At 41.8% G+C, this 12323-nt stretch overlaps 1 protein-coding gene across 1 annotated transcript in view; it reads left to right on the top strand.

Annotated features, from left to right (window-relative positions):
• LOC311227003 (RELT-like protein 1) overlaps positions 1 to 12323 on the top strand; it is a 248700-nt gene that overhangs the window by 87578 nt on the left and 148799 nt on the right. Inside the window, exon 2 of the mRNA XM_084312497.1 lies at positions 5328 to 5555. Coding sequence (XP_084168623.1) covers positions 5328 to 5555 — 228 coding nt within the window. The remainder of the gene's footprint in view (positions 1 to 5327; positions 5556 to 12323) is intronic.

Genomic DNA, 12323 nt, shown 5'->3' with positions numbered 1-12323 from the left:
CAAGGATAAGGGTTATAAATGTATAAAACAATGCATGCCATGAAACTCAAATAATATTTTCCATAGAAATCTGCCTATCAAAGTTGTGTCCTCAGTTTATGTCAACTCCGTCAGACTTTTTCATAAACCTAATTAAATCAGGCAATAGCATGGCCAGCTCTATCCCTGAGGACCCCTTTTCCTTACCCTGCCTGTGGTGAATGCAACACTACCACACATGGTCTGGTAAATTTGATACTTTTTGATATTTTAGACAAACAATGTCAATATTCCTATGGTCACAGCTGGAACATGTCAACACCATCTCTCCGTTATTATACTTTAAAAAAACAATAGTGGATTGAATTCAAGTGTTTCAGTGAGATTATTAAGACAGCTAGCAACTGCCAAAAAACTAGCTAGCTGCAGTGCACAATACAGGCTTGGAGGTAAAATGTCTGCCTTTTTGTCAACTCCGTCAGACGTCAACTCCATCAGATTTAGTGTCTGACGGAGTTGACGTGTAAGCTGACGGAGTTGACAAATCCATCAATAACCTAATAATATGCTATTATTATACTATTTTTGAACATGGTAAAGGATTTAAATGTTATTTCAGAGTTGTATCTGCACAGAAGTGTGCATATAATAGCATGCATTACAATACACTTCTGACTTTTAGAGCATGGGCAGGCTGTGGTCTGCTTTTTGAATAATTGTCTTACTTTCCCAGCACATGTGTTAATACATAAATATAAATATATCACTTGTCTACGTGGTTGATTGATTGATGTAAAATTTCATAACCCAGTAGGGATACAAGACAGAAGAAAACAGTTATTCTTGTTCTTATACTGTTTACTTAGATCATCAGAGCAAAGGTTCGTTCTCAAGCTTTGTTCTCAAGCTGCTCTAACACTGGAAGTTCCCCATATGAGAACTGAATTGGGAAAAAGGGCTTTTAAATATGCTGCTCCTTCATCTTGGAACAAGATACAGGAGGACCTAAAATTACCAGGACTGGTCACCCTCGGAGAATTCAAAGCCATTTTAAAATCCTACGAACTCAGTTCCCTTGGACAGTGCAACTGTGTTTGATCATTTGCCTGTTTGATAACTTGCCTGAAATTGGAGCTTGATGTAAATGTTTTATCTGTATTTTATTGTGATGTTCTTTTTTATGTTGAAACTTTCTGCTGCCTTGCTTGGCCAGATCGCTCTTGAAAAAGAGATTTTAATCTCAATGATGCTTATCTGGTTAAATAAAGGATTTGATTGATTGATTGAAAGGTGAACGGTGGTAAACTGTGGATATTTCATCTTAATATCTTTAAAATCATTCTTAATATAGGACTGGTCCATGTGTGTCTACTGTAGATTGCTACATCATCCTTTATCTGACTCTTTCCATCCATAGTGTAATACATTATGGTATGGAGTGATCAACAGGATAATATTTTGCTAGTCAGTTGTCTCAATCTTATCAGTTGTCACAAGTGTAGAGTTCAAGAAAAATCAGGATCAGATAAAAATCAGATCAGGATAAGATAGCAATGCCAGACAGTGCAGGGAGTCTCTCAGACAGGAAAAGCAACGAAGTAAAATGCAAAAAAGGCATTCAAGAGAAATAAAAACTATGAAATAGAATATTACAAATGTAACAAAGCAACGAAACAACCTGATAAAAACAATAATGCGCAGAAAAAAGGCTACAAATACATCACCACTGGACTCTCCAGGCACGGAAACAAAGAAGATGCTATCAGGAAGCAAAGTAAGGAATCCGAAAATCCAAAAGGCCCTTCTATTCCACAACATCCCCAGAAGAGGGCTGAAGACAAACAAACAAACTCCTGGCCCACGGCGCCAAAAACCAGCACTGAGTGTGTCATCAGGCACGATTCTTAAAAAGTATCGTCTTCTTCAACAAATTAAAGAGTTTGGGTTAACCTACAAGTTAATGAGAGAAAAGGAGCAGCCTCAGAAAAAGCCAACATTAATACAGGGTATAACACAGACTGTTCAGGATTTCTTCCTGAACTATGCACGTGTGACGGCGGATAAGACTGACACAATCACCAGGAACAAGATCAAGCGGCAGATAATGATCCTGCTAGACTCCATGCTCAACCGCCACACTGAATTCCAGATTAAGAACCCCACTTTAAAGCTGAGCTATTCTTCATTCTGTGCTCTGAGGCCCTTCTATGTCACAGCACCGAAAGCATCTGTTCGGAAGACATGTCTGTGTCAAATACATGAAATTGCATGCTTAATGCTTGAGGTCCTTAAAATGTCTGATGTTGTGAAGTCAAACAAACTGGATGACAGTTTTCAATTAGTTTGTTGCTCTCCAGCAAGTGAGGCCTGCCTTCTTCGCGCCTGCTCACAATGTCTAAACAAAGGTACAGTTACAACCCAAGAGCAAGACAAAATCGATGTTCAATGGAGGCAGTGGGAGAGAGTTCAAGAAGACACACGCAATGGAATCGACATCAACACTAAGCTCGTCGAACACCGAGGCAGCCTTTCAGAGCTCATCAAACTCTATGAGCAAAAACTCAGAAAGGAAACCACAACACATGTGTGTTCAGTGCGAAACCAGTCAAAAGAATACAGCAACACAATTGAGTCCTGTGATGAGAGTACAGCAATCGTCCATGTTGACTTTTCAGAATCCTGGAAATTCAAATATAAAGCTGAAGTTCAGGCCTGCCATTTCGGACTAAATCTGCCACAGATAACACTCCATACCAGAATGTATTACACTAAGGGTGGAAAGGCAGGGTTTTGCACACTGTCAGAGTCAAAGAGACAGGATGCTGCAGCAATCTGGACACAAATGGATCCAGTCCTAAAAGATATCAAGACAAGGTTACCACCGTGCACTTCCAAGCAAACAAGAACAAGAAGAACTTTTTTCTTCTGGGGTTTGAAAGGACAACGCGGAACTTCTTCCCCACTTCTCATGGTAAGGGCGCACCAGACGGCATTGGCGGAACAGTAAAAAGAACAGCTGACAACCTGGTCCTGAGAGGAAATGATGTGACGGATGGACACATATTCTTCAAAAAGGTCTCAAACTGTCTGAATGGTGTTCAGCTGTACCACATTGTGGAAGAAGACATGCAAAGATATGACACACTTCTCATGAATCCTCTCAAACCGGTTCCCTCAACAAGACAAATACACCAGATCATCGCACATAAGGACAGGATCCACAACAGACAACTATCCTGCTTTTGCAGCGAGATGTTGGATTGCCAGTGCTTCTGCCCAGCTACCTCCTATTACCATGGCAACCCAGGAGAACAGCAGAGTGATACACGGAGGGCAAGGAAGAAGAGACCTCTGGCCATGTTGTGGGAGGAGATGAAAAATGAGATGGAATAGGGTATGGAGATGGAAGATGTAATGGAGGAGTTGGACGAAGAACCTTTGAAAGGTCCTGAGGGTACGGTGACAGTAACGACTGTTAGCAGCCTTAGTAATGGAGACTGGTTAGCAGTAGTATTATGATGACCACTGGTGGCTAGCCAAGACCATCGATGTGGATAATGAGCAACAAGATGTGAAAGTGGAATTTCTGCATCCCCATGGTCCAACAGAAAAGGTTCAGCCCAAATGTGGCAAGAAGGATGTCTGTTTCTGCCCAGTTCAAGGTATCATAGTGAAACTAATTAGAAATGCAGAAGGAAAGGAAGAGGAGAAGTGGGTGAGAAAGTGGAGATCAGGAAGTGGTGTAGAGGAGGTAGATGAAAACAGGGACGAGAAGAAGGGGTCCTGTTCTCCATTACTGTTTTTGTTGTTGGAAACGGTGCATTTTGTAATAGTTGGAAACAGTGTATATAAAGTTTGTTGTTTATTACAATTGAGTTAACAAAATGTTCAGTATAAGACAAGGAGTTATTAGTTCTTATTATTGTCACTTCCATCTGTTAAAAAAATTTAGCAGAGATGCAAATCCAATTTTGTCAACTCCGTCAGTTTCTCGTCAACACCGTCAGATCATTGTCAACACCGTCAGATGTTTATTTTTGTTAATCTTGGGGAAAATACAAATTCCTTCTTCAGTTTATGTTGTTTAAGTAATAAAGTAGCATTAGATCTTCATCCTCTTGTGTCTTATTTACTTAATGATATTTTTTTTATCATATCAAAATTAAAAACAAAGTTTGAAAATGCTAATATTTCTAACTCTGGGTTTTCAGAATAGTGTGAAATTACACCTGAGGTTTATATATTTTATTGCATACCAGAGTAACTAAACACTATTACAACATACTTCAGAACTTTAGATTCTTGTTGGACTGGAATAATTAGAATTATATACTTTTTTGTGTGTCTGACGGAGTTAACACAAATCAAGTTTCAAAGGGAAACATGTGAATTTGTTGAAAATGTTTTTCTATGTAGAGCCCGCACCTTTACATGGTTAAATAGCTCAGACCTTTCTCTACATGAATATATAACTCTAATCAATATAGTGTGTATTCTCAAAATATAATATTTAAAAAGTGTTTTGTCCCGACTCTCAAGAATCAGTGATGTATATAATTTATTTAAAAAAATCAAAATTTATTTTCATATTCGAATCCCATGCCCATCGAACGAAGCTTCGAAGTATTTAAGACAGCCCTATTGAATGGACTGTTATATCTTATTAAATTGTGGACATTTATTCATTCCCACTTATTAGACACTATTTCTGGTGGTAAAATGAGTGTACAAAGCAAAATACAGAATTCTGAAATATTAAAACGGAATTTGGAAAAAAATAAAACGGATTTCATATGGCTCTAGATAAAGGTTCCAATAGAGCAGAGCGTAAGCTATACGATAATATAACCACTTACAGCACCTTTTTAACCCTTTTAATCACTACCACACTATAGAAGGTTAACCTTTCACTACCACACTACAGACGGTTAACCGTGGTAGTGAAAGGGTCAACCCTCTGTAGTGTGGTTGTGAAAGGGTTAACCCTTTGTTGTGTGGCAGTGAAAGGGTTAACCGTCTGTATTGTCGCAGTGAAGGGGTTAACCCTTTGGCAGTGTGGTAGTGAAAGGGTTAACCCTCTAGTGTGGTTGTGAAAGGGTTAACCCTTTGTTGTGTGGCAGTGAAAGGGTTAACATTCTGTTATTGTCACAGTGAAAGGGTTAACCCTTTGGCAGTGTGGCAGTGAAAGGGTTAACATGGGTTCTGAGAGGAACCCGGCGGCTCTTCCCGGCGCTGTCGGTGTCCCACGTGTCACACCCTCCCCGGTGTTAACGCGGCTACGCGGTTTATACGATCCGCTACTTGGCTAACGGGTCAACGCCTCTCTCTCCTCCCTCTCCCTCCTCCAGTGGGTCAGGCTGCGGACGCCGGCGGCAACGGCGGCGGAGTAGGGGGCGCGGCACACGAGACCAAGCCGGAGTACATCGCCTTTGTCCTGGTGCCCGTCTTCTTCCTGCTGGGCCTGCTGGGGGTGCTCATCTGCCACATCCTGAAGAGGAAGGGCTACCGCTGCACCACGGAGGCCCAGGACGACGAGGAGGCCGAGTGCAAGGAGAAGGACCTGGAGATGTGCGCTGGTGAGGCGGGATGAGGGGGGGGCATGGAGATTATAGAAGACAATTATTTGTTTATTGTCAATGTACACAAGGCAATTTAAATGTGTCTTTTCTAGGGGTGTAACGATGCGACCTCACAACGATTAAATTCGATTCTTCAGGCAACGATTCAATGCATCATGAAATCTCTTCATTTGACCGCGATTCGATTCGATAAATTTTCTATCAGTTAATTCCCCAAAAGAATTTGAATACACAAATGTGGCTGGGGGAACTGATTCACTCAGCATGAATGGACTATAGGTCAATAAAAACAATACAAAAACAAAGAAAACATTAAAAAATATATAGATTTTCTTTTTAATCATTTTTTTAATTCCGATTCTAATCGATTCTAACATTTTCAAATCGATGCAGTTGAATCGTCACATTAGGATCGATGCATTTCGATGCATCGATGCATCGTTACACCCCTAGTATTTTCGCATATCCCTCCTAGTTACACATACACACAGTCCTCATATCCCTCCTAGTTACACATACATACAGTCCTCATATCCCTCCTAGTTACACGCACAGTCCACAACACACGCATTTCATCAGAGAGGTCAGAGCGCAGGGTCGTCCCACAGTGCATCGCCCCTGGAGCAGTTTTGGGGTTCAGTGCCTTGCCCAAGGGCACTTGGGCAGAGATGGCGGACACCATAGATTCTAGCCATGCACCCTTCAGTCACCAGCTCACAGCTGGAATACACCCTCCTGTCGGCGGCGACGGGGATTGAACCGGCGATTTTTCGGTTACACATGGATGGAGGATGAGAGGTCCCGTGAGTCCCTTCGTGGCAGACTGGTCTGGGATCATGCAATACCTGTAAAAGGCTTTCATTGACTTGCGTGGAGAGGTCTGAGTGCTAGTATCCCCCTGGGTCTGTGGTCGTGTACGTTGCGGTCATTAAGCCCCTCCCACAGGGCTTCTCCCATGTTCCTGACTTCACATCCTTAACCCCCCCCCCCCCTCCTCCCATACAGATATGTTGCCAGTTGCATAGGCCAGGTGTTGTGTTGCGTTAATTATAGCTCAACGACGAGGTATTGCTATTTTGTCATGTACATCATTACATGGTGCTGTAATGGACCTATCTCAAACCCTGCCCTCTTTTCTTGATCCTCCAATCACAACTGTCGCTTGCCTCGGACAAACAAAGCTTGTCCAAGGCAAGAGACCGTTGTGATTGGAGGATCAAGAAAAGAGGGCAGGGTTTGAGATAGGTCTATTAACACAAAACAAGGATCCAATGTCCCCGATGACATCACTGCTGTTGGTTTGGTTTATATATAATCACAGAGAGCCAATTTATTTATATATTTATTTTTCAAAGATTTCTGCCGCTCTGCTTACATTAAATATGTCGAGCCTTTCATTGAAGGCAAAAAAAGAAAAAGAGAATCTTAACAACATCAAAGCCAATGTGAGTCGTCAGGAATCCAAGATCACGTGTCTTGCTGCACTGTGAGCTGTTTGCTGGCCAGTTTTAACCCCTTTCACTACCACACTACAGAATGTTAACCTTTCACTACCACACTACAGACGGTAACTGTCTGTAGTGTGGTAGTGAAAGGGTTAACCTTCTATAGTGTGGTTGTGAAAGAGTTAACACTTTGTCGTGTGGCAGTGAAAGGCTTAACCTTCTGTATTGTCACCGTGAAAGGGTTAACCATTTTGGTAGTGTGGTAGTGAAAGGGTTAATGAAACATTCAAAGCCTCCTCTAAACTTCATAAGTGATGCCGTTAGAGATCATTCGATCCGATGCCACTCCCAAGAGTCGGGTTACAAGAAAAGCAAACCGCTCGCTGTTTCAAATGGAGTAAGTCTTCTCTCCAGATGCATCAAGTCCCTATAGTAGTAGTGATGAGATAAGATAAGATGCAGATGCATGGACTGCTGCCAGCAGCTGGAGAACTAACGGCTGCAGAACTCGAACTATTAGGAATGTCTGACCACTAAGCGTGGCCGCCGTGTCTGACTCTTAACCACTGTTGTGGAATATTTCAAATGAGCCAAACAGTGAAGCTGTAGAAATTCAGACGAGTCAATTTGTATATATTAAAATATAGAACATTTTATTTCTGTGGCCACAGAGCTCAGTTTACAATCAGACACACGAACGTCTGACCAGAAAGTGAGAAGGAGCTCTTTTGTTTACACTGTTTATTTTTTCTCACTTTTATTTTGAGATCTAATGTTATTCCCTCTATTTATTGTAACACAATACAGACCCTCACATCTGCACCTTTTGTTTACAGTACACCGTTTATTCTCCTATTTTTTATTCTTATCTTATCTTATAATGCACATTTCAGCCTTTTGTATATTGTCCCATTTTTCATCTCCTCGTCAAAACGCTCCTGACGAGATCCTGCATCGGACCCGATTCGAACAGTTTGAAAATGTCTGCGAACGCTCTTGTCCTCAACAGTAGGAGTGTAACTGGAGAGGTGTTCAGCCAGCCACAGTGGACTAGTAACTACTAGGTCGTCCTCGAACGGGCCCTCCATCTGTGCCTCCATGCATCTGGCTAGCTTGCCGGTGCTTTCTGCTCCCGCATCTTTCTTGAGTACGTCCACGTAGGGGTGGGCAATATGACGATATTAAATAAATATCGGGTACAGTTCATTAACGATACACTTTTTAAACGTATCGTGGATATCGGGATGTTTTGCACAAACCCTCATCCATACAGTATATATGTGTGTATTTTTGGCTAAAGTGGATAGAAACCACAGTACTGTGTAAAAGTCTTAGGCACCCAAGCGTTTTTATATAAATTGTCTTAGATGTTAATTCATTTGTTTCTGTATTAGTGTGTCAGTAGACTACTCTTTTAAAATGTTAGAAACTTTTCATTCAATTATTTTTGAAAGCATCTTCGTGGTTTAATGCAGACATATGTTGCAGGGACTATTATAATCATCATATTTGCGTGACTGACTGTATCCATCAAAGGGTTAAATCAAGCATTTTTAAGTGCTTTAGAGGAAATGTCAAAATATTGTGATATATTTTGTGTATCGTGAAAGAGCCCGAAAATATCGTGATATCATTTAGAAGCCATATCGCCCAGCCCTACGTCCACGTATGTTAGTGTGGGACGTCCTCGTGATCGATGCCCGTGTGTTGGCTCCAACAGCACAAGTTTGCTGGCTGGCAGCTCTTGGTGTCTCTGGCAGTAACCTGCCAGCCTCATTCTCCTGACTGCTACTTTATCGCTCACCCTTAGCACCCCCCACCATAAAAGTTTGCGTTGGTGACATGCTCATCCTTGTTGATGTTAAACTACACGCAGTATTCTGGTGTAGCACCCATATAGGGACTTCTGCAGGGTGGGCTTCAGGGTCCCGCATTCACTGCCATAAAGGAGAACAGACTCCACTGTTGCATAGAAGAAGCTGAGTTTGATTTGTCGGGGGAGGTTGGAGTTCCACACACTGGTCATGCCGTTCAGGGCCCTCCAGTAAGAAGATAAGATAAGATAAAATATTCCTTTATTGATCTCCTTGGCAAACTGTGGGCATCATAGCAGCATGGTGGAGGGGGGAGTGGAGGTAATGGTAATAGTAGAAACACATAAATATTCGCAATACAATATTTGAAAAATAGAAAGAAAGAAAAATAAACAGTGTAAACAATATAATTAACTCTTAATATAAAAAATATTAGAAAAATAAACGTTATACACAAGGTGCAAGTGAGGGTCTGTACCCTCACTGGCATGATATACGTCATTTTGCAATGTCTGTGGGAACCCTGCTTCCCTTTTTGTCACCGCATTAGTCACTTGTTTGCATGAGGTTTTCCGTCCTCTTAAGACCATGTGATAGTGAGGCGGACCAAGGGTCAGCAACCACACCAAGGACATGTTGCTGCTCCTCTCAGTTCGGGGCTCTTTCCACTCTCAGGAGAAATAGGAAGAGTTTCTCGTGTCGATATATCAACATCCTGCAATCAACAGTCATGTCTCGCCTTGACTACTACAATGCACTGCTGGCTGGTTTACCGACTACCGCCACCAAGCCACTTCAACTCGGCTACACGGATCCACTTCAAGGTTCTTGACCTGGTATACCGTGCAGCGAGGGGAACGGCTCCCTCCTACCTCCGGTCAATGGTCTCCAACTACACACTCTCAAGAGCCCTCCGCTCTGCATCTTCTGGCCGCCTCAGACCCGCTCCTATCTGAGCTCTGGGAGGGTCATCAAAGAGAAGCCAACTATTCTCTGTCCTCGCTCCACAATGGTGGAACGAACTTCCCACCACAGTTAGGACGGCCGAAACCCGCCCAATTTTCTGTCGTCAACTAAAAACACACTTCTTCAAACAATATCTAAAAAAAATTATAAAAAAAAAGTATACTAACCTTTGCACTGTATTTTACTAGTATGCACTCTGCTACTAAGGAATGTACCTTGCCTATTATTACCTACTATTCTAATATGCACTCAAGTCTGTAGCACTCAAGTTTGATACTGTTTGATGAACAATCTTACTTACCCTTAGCTGCCAGAGTTGTATCCTTCCTGCTGACTTGTTGTACAGAACTTGTAAGTCGCTTTGGATAAAAGCGTACATTCTATCACCTCATGCTCACTGAAGGGCCCTAAGGAGCAACAAAGATCCTCGTTTGAGACCGTTTGAGAATCATCCAAGAATCCTTCTAGATGTAAACATTTTTCACGCTGAGGTTTCTTCATACATTCTATTTAAAAGAGAGCTAAATTATATATATATATATATATATATATATATATATATATATATATATATATATATATATATATATATATATATATATATATCCGTTCAGCTACAGCTGGAGTTGAATTTGAGAAACATGAGGAGATGTCCATTATTCTCATTTTGTTATCGAACAGATAAAAAAAATTGTCGAGGAGACGTAAATGATTCATTAGATCTCATGTTGGATTTTGCTTTTCATCTTGGAGGTGGTCTATTTTACAGGGTCTTAAAAAGTATTTTTTTTTATCCACTTTTTCTCCTCTTTCTATTTTTCTCTCATCCCAATTTTTTCGCTGTGCCAATTCTTCCCTCCCCTGTCTTGAACGTTGCTCACATATGCCCCCCACTGGTCGGTTGTAGGGAGGATAGAAGCCTTGCATCACGTGTCCCCTCCGATACACGAGGAGGCAGCCTGTCACATCTTTTCACCTGCCAGCGCGGACTCTCATTGGCGAGGTGTAACGTGTGGGAGGCTCACACTACCCCCGCCATTTCCTGTCTCTGCTGTGCAGGCGTCCCTCAACTGACCTGTAGGAGTCGCTGTCCACAACGTCCAGATTACCACCCATCGACTTCCACCCGCTAACTCTGCCAATTGAGTTAGTATGACGGCCGGCCCAAGCCGGAGGCAACGCCGACAGCCGGATTCGAACCCGGTGTCTCTTGTGTTGGTGACGAGCGCAATGTCCGCTGCGCCACCCAGCCGCCTGGTCTTAAAAGGTCTTACATTTAATGGTCAGAATTTTATGCCTTAAAAGTCTTAAATATGATTTTTATGTCTTAAAGGTTTATTGGATTAGGAAGTTTAAGAAATTACTTCTATATTGCGATACCATTTCTGTATCTCGTTTATGTGTTTGGGGGAAATCTCTGCTGCAAAGTAAGCAGTACGGTAATAGACTAGTACGGTAATAGACTATCAGTCCCCCCCCCGACAATTCATATGGAATTACTGCTTTCATAGTAATTTTCCTTTTTTTGCCAGTATGGCTGTGAAATGGGTTTTAAATTCTATTCAAAGTGATCTTAAAAAGTCTTAAATTTAACTTGTTGAAACCAGCAGGAACCCTATTTCCGTCCAGCATATAAACAAACTGTGACTCCTACAGTAGCTAGTGGTAGTGCACTTACCGTACGTAGTAGCAGCCATTAGCCTGACAATTATGACCCCTGTGAGTGAACATTTAAGAAATAATATTGACAGGATTTACATTGCCACGGTTTAAGTACATGTAGAATCAGACTGAGACAGATCTAATGATGTCAGTGGTTACTGTCTTATCAACTCTCACAGAGGTGTTCGTACCTTAAATAGAAAATTAATTCACCAAAAAGGTGAATTGTTGCATGGAATACTGAACGTTAAAAGTAGGCGTTCGAGGGCGCCCCAGTAGCAAACCACATAATGCGCTGAGTCGTTGGGTTTCACACACACACACACACACACACACACACACACACACACACACACACACACACACACACACACACACATACACACATACACACACACACACTGATGGAGGTTATCATGGACAGTCTGCTATGAAATCTTAAAAGTTCACATCATTATTGATTGACAACCTTTATTTATCCCAGAGGGGAGATTCAGACCGTAGAAGGATGTTCCCTTTTTTAAATAGGAAAGGTCCCGGGGACGCACTGCCAGTAATGCCAGTAAGGCCTAACAAAAATAATGGTTGGTTTCAGGTTGGTTGTCAGTTTGGCCATGGGTAGGTAGGGAATTTTTTTTTTTTTTTTTTTTTTTTTTATTCTTTCCCACGGCGACTATGGATAGGGAATTTCTTTATTTAATTAACCCTTTCACTGCCACACGACAGAAGGTTAGCCCTTTACTATCACACAACCGACGGCGATGCTCCATCATTAGCATCATTAGCTCCGCGGATGCGGAGCTAATGATGCTAATGATGGAGCATCGCCGTCGGTTGTGTGATAGTAAAGGGCTAACCTTCTGTATTGTCACAGTGAA

Source organism: Notolepis coatsorum (genome assembly GCF_963971535.1).
Source record: "Notolepis coatsorum genome assembly, chromosome: 4".
Lineage (NCBI taxonomy): Eukaryota > Metazoa > Chordata > Actinopteri > Aulopiformes > Paralepididae > Notolepis > Notolepis coatsorum.
Note: the sequence above shows the minus strand (reverse complement) of the source record. Positions and strands in the feature narration are given on the sequence as shown.